The following is a 4459-nucleotide window of genomic DNA, read 5'->3' as shown; positions in this document are numbered from 1 at the left end:
GTAGGGAAATTCAAGAGGCTTTGGGTACATAATTGACCTTCAGTACAGCTTTTCATCCTCAAATAGATGTTCAATCAGAGAATACAATCTATTATTAGAACATTTGCTTCGACTTAGTGTTCTTGATTTTGGTGGAAGCTGGCAAATACACATACCACTGATAGAATTCGCCTACAATAACAGTTTCCAGACCAGTATTGGTATGGCTCCTTGTGAAACCCTTTATAAAAAAAAATGCAGGACACCTCTTTGTTGAGCGAAAAATGGTGAAAGAAAATTAATTGGTGTTGATTGAATTGATGAAACAACTGAGAAGATTCGATTGACCCATGACAGACTGAGAGCAATCTAAGATAGATAGCAAAATTATCATGATAATAAGCACCGATCAATGGAATTTGAAGTGGGTGAATTTGTTTTTTTGAAGGTCAGTTCGATGTAGGGTGTTAGAAAGTCTGGAAAGTTGAGTCCACGATATGTTGGTCTATATAAAATTGTGGAGAAGACTGAAAAAGTGGTCTACAAGCTTACACTACCAGCACATAAGTACAGAGTACATAATGTAATTCATATCTTCTTACTGTTAAAGTATATTACTAATGAGACTAGTAAGCTTGTCACAGACCCCATAGATATTCAACTTGATCTAACATTTGTGGATGAGCAAAAAAAATAATAGATTATGAGTAAAGCAGTTCAAGAGTAGAGAGAATCCTTTTATTCATGTCTTATGAAAACACGGGACTGAAAAAAATACCACATGGGAGAAGGAATAAAAAACGAGAGATAGGTATCATCGCATGTTCAATTACGGTATGAAACATATTCTTTTACTTTAAATTTTGAGGACGAAATTTTATGAGGGAAGATTGTAATAACCTGAAAAATTTATTGTAATTAATTTAATTAATTTAAAAGAATTGAGAGAAAAAAATTATTTGTTATGACACCTGTGAAACGGGTGTCGTTTCACAGATACCATTCAATGATAATTGTAATTTATAAATATTTGTCCATGAGTAGTTTTCACTCAAACCTTTAGTTGATAATATTTTATTGGAAAAACAATTATAGACTAGATGGACCCCAGGGAGTATTTGTATGGATGTCGTGGAACGCAAGCTAATATGGATGTCGTGGAACGCAAGCTAATAGGTATTTTAGTTCAGTTGTATTTTAAGTTAGATGCTTATAAATTTTATGAAATAGAAATCCTTATACTTGGAATTTTATTGTAAAGTAGTATTGCTAGATAATTTTTCTACGTTCGACCGGCAGTTCCCGCCTTGATAATTTTAAGCACTCGGACCAGATCGTGACAGTGACACGAAACCCTTCATACTTTTCTTTTTTAATCATAACAAGATGGATGGCGAGGATTGAGTAAATAATAATGCAAGCCCACAAATATTAACAACTTGTAATATGATAATTACATGCTTCGATCTCGAAATAGAATTATTGACACAATTATCAAGCGTAATATCCAATGGATGATGTTATGGTAAAAAAATGAATTGTGTGCTGTTATGACTTCTGATATTGGATCATTTGAACTTGATCAATAATCTTTTTTAACATTGAAGCATGAAATATGTACTGGTGCATGAACAAACTAAATGTTTATTCTGTTGTATGAGCAAACTAAATGTTTATTCTGTCTCTATCCTGGAAAGGGTGGCAAACACACTATAGCATGTGGAAATAGTCCAACAAAAGTGGTTAAGTTCACGAAGCAAGGGATACAAGAAGTAAGAAATGAAGTTCCTAATTACCATCTAGAGTTTGTGGATGTAACGATTTCTGAGTTAAGGCAAATTTCACCGTCAGCTTTGCTATTATGAAGGTTGAGGCTAATTTATATCATTTCCTACTTTTTAGTTTCTAATTATAAAACATCGTTGCTCAATCTCAGCATTGAAGCAAATGTAAGAAAAACGCTTGTACTCACTAAGTATGTGTAAGCAGACTTGTTTTCCGCATCGCATTTGACACAAGAAGAAAGATCTTCCACTGCTGCATGATAATCTTTGAACTTGAAACAAACAATTCCTGCACTATAATTTGCTTAGAAATCATGGAAAAACACAATAACACATGGCTTCTCAAAACACAAAAAAAATAATCAAGCCCGTCTGCATGGCTAAATATTTTCAACCACAAACTGCAGCAGTTGTACTACGGTTTCAGTCAGCGCTAAAGCTGCCTAAGTTGAGCATTTGAGCTAATAAAGGTAAATAACAGAGCACTTTAGAAGCCTTATACCGTTCAAAACCAGTTGAGTGTAAGCTGCAGTCAGTAGCATCATTTTCAGAGAGCGAGATGGAACCCATCAAAGCATTCATCATGGCCTTCCATGACGCATCAAAAACTAGAATACGTTAGGCAATAAATCCTGCTTCATGTTGCTTATGCATTTACTGACTTCTTGCTGGCTGCCAAGAACATGAACTTACTCGGACCATCCTTACAGCTGCAACAACGCTACCCAGCATACCTCCTCCAGCCATCCAGCCATTTCACGGTTTTTTTTTTCTTTTTATTCAGATTTTTCTAATAGATGCCTTCAAAAGACTAACTCCTAAAATATCTGTCTTGAGATGATTATAACAATTATGATCCTAGAAATAGTAAGGATGATATTTTATGATTGATCGGAGATGAGAACCTATGGTTTCCATAAAGTTCGATAAATTCGAAGAATAGTTTGATCAACACTATGTTTGATCCCAAATTAGCTAAACATACTAGTGACTTACTAAATTTTGTCAAGATTGTTGAGATTGATACAAAATACTATGATGTAGACACTATCACTCTAGAATGAAATTATGTACATCCGTGAAGAAAAGTAAATGCCTTTAGTATCTAATATGAAACTTATTAGTGTGAAGTTGAAGAGAATTATGAGAAATCTTCAAACAATTATAACCGGCATTAGGATAGGATCATAATAATTCTATATTGCCCATCAAACCATCTACTAGTGCCCATCAAACCAAGTTAATCCTTTGGTTGTCTTGCCTGTAAGATAGGATCATAAGAATTCTATAGTAAAAATAGTAAGACCTACATCTGACACTACTCAAATCTAGGATTATAAATCCTGGTCCTCTAGACCTCTCTAATAAGTGTGGAACATCAAAAAAATAAATAAAATAACAAAAAGAAATGGCCTATCTGCTCATACCATTGGATCTATAACTGCCCCCGCTCCTCTCTTTTTCATGTACAAAACTGAAATCAGGCCCCCTATTCCTCTCAGCCTCAGAAAACTGCACGCAACAGAAATAAAACTTCTCCTTCCTGTTCAAATCGATTTGTCTTCCGCCACTGTTAGCAAATAAAGGCCCGCTCGAAAATTCCTTACATTTTCTGACAGCAAGCTTCACGATACAATCACGACTAAGGCTAGCAAGAAAAGCAGTGATGGGACTACATCATACAAAAACCTCCGAAACTCCCATCTTCTCTCCTTTTGCGCCACTCTCACCCTAAATGTTCCTCTCGCATTTGTCTCCTCAGATACAGACAAATACAGTCGCGATTAGACCCAACGTGAAAAGCAACGACGGAATTGCAGCATACAGAGACCTTCGAAAGTCCTGTCTTTCTCTCTTGCGCCATAACTCACAACTTTGCTAGTGGGAAACCAACGACAGGATCGCAGCCTACACATAACTCTGAAACTCACACTCTCCCTATTCGCCTTTGCCACTCGCAATACACTTGCGACTAGGGCTAGCGAGAAAGGAAACTATGGGATCCCAGTCAACAAAGACATCTAAAGCTTCCGCTCTTTCATGAGTGTATGTAGTTCAAGACAAATTTTAGGTGTGTTAGAATTTAAATAAGGTACTATCTATAAGTTTCACTCTCGTTTTGTGATAACTTTTTGATCTAGTTCAAAACTTTCTATAGTCTCAATCCCCAATTATTAATAATTTCTTTCAATGATGAGTAAGAATTTTGATCAAGGCTAGCTAGTAGGCACTAATAGCCTAGCTTATATTAGCAATAAATTAATTCTAAGATTGTGTAAAAATACATCAACTCTAGCATAAAATATATTTAGAAGAAATAATAACAAATCTGATCAAAATTCCATAATTTCATCATCACGGATTATCATGAACTCTAATCTACTCAGTCAATCACGAAATAACATGAACTCTAATCTACTTAATCATATGAGGTAATCAATTCAACCAAACCAAATAATCCTTATCAACAGGCACAAGTTGCACTGTCCAAGCGGACCTTATAGATATTATGTGAATGCTCATTTAAAAAAAAAAAATTCTAAATCAACTTTAGCTAATAGAAAATTTCATGCCCTATCAAGTGCACTTCATAACTCACTATTTTGAAAAATTAAGCCATTAGAGAATTTGAAATTTTTAATCGTAATCACAATTTAGCAGTGGCAATGTGTAGCGAATTAAGGGTGTATATATAT

General features: G+C 34.9%; 1 protein-coding gene across 3 annotated transcripts in view; it reads right to left on the bottom strand.

The window, feature by feature from the left end:
- The window catches only part of LOC110028840 (suppressor of RPS4-RLD 1), a 152095-nt gene that overhangs the window by 100311 nt on the left and 47325 nt on the right, over nt 1-4459 (bottom strand). For all 3 annotated transcript variants that reach the window (XM_020730853.1, XM_020730852.1, XM_020730854.1), the window contains one exon: nt 1952-2052. In XM_020730853.1, the coding sequence (XP_020586512.1) occupies nt 1952-2052 (101 nt within the window). The remainder of the gene's footprint in view (nt 1-1951; nt 2053-4459) is intronic.

The sequence above is a fragment of the Phalaenopsis equestris genome, unplaced genomic scaffold (genome assembly GCF_001263595.1).
Source record: "Phalaenopsis equestris unplaced genomic scaffold, ASM126359v1 Scaffold000533, whole genome shotgun sequence".
NCBI lineage: Eukaryota > Viridiplantae > Streptophyta > Magnoliopsida > Asparagales > Orchidaceae > Phalaenopsis > Phalaenopsis equestris.
This window is presented reverse-complemented; position numbering and strand designations above follow the sequence as displayed.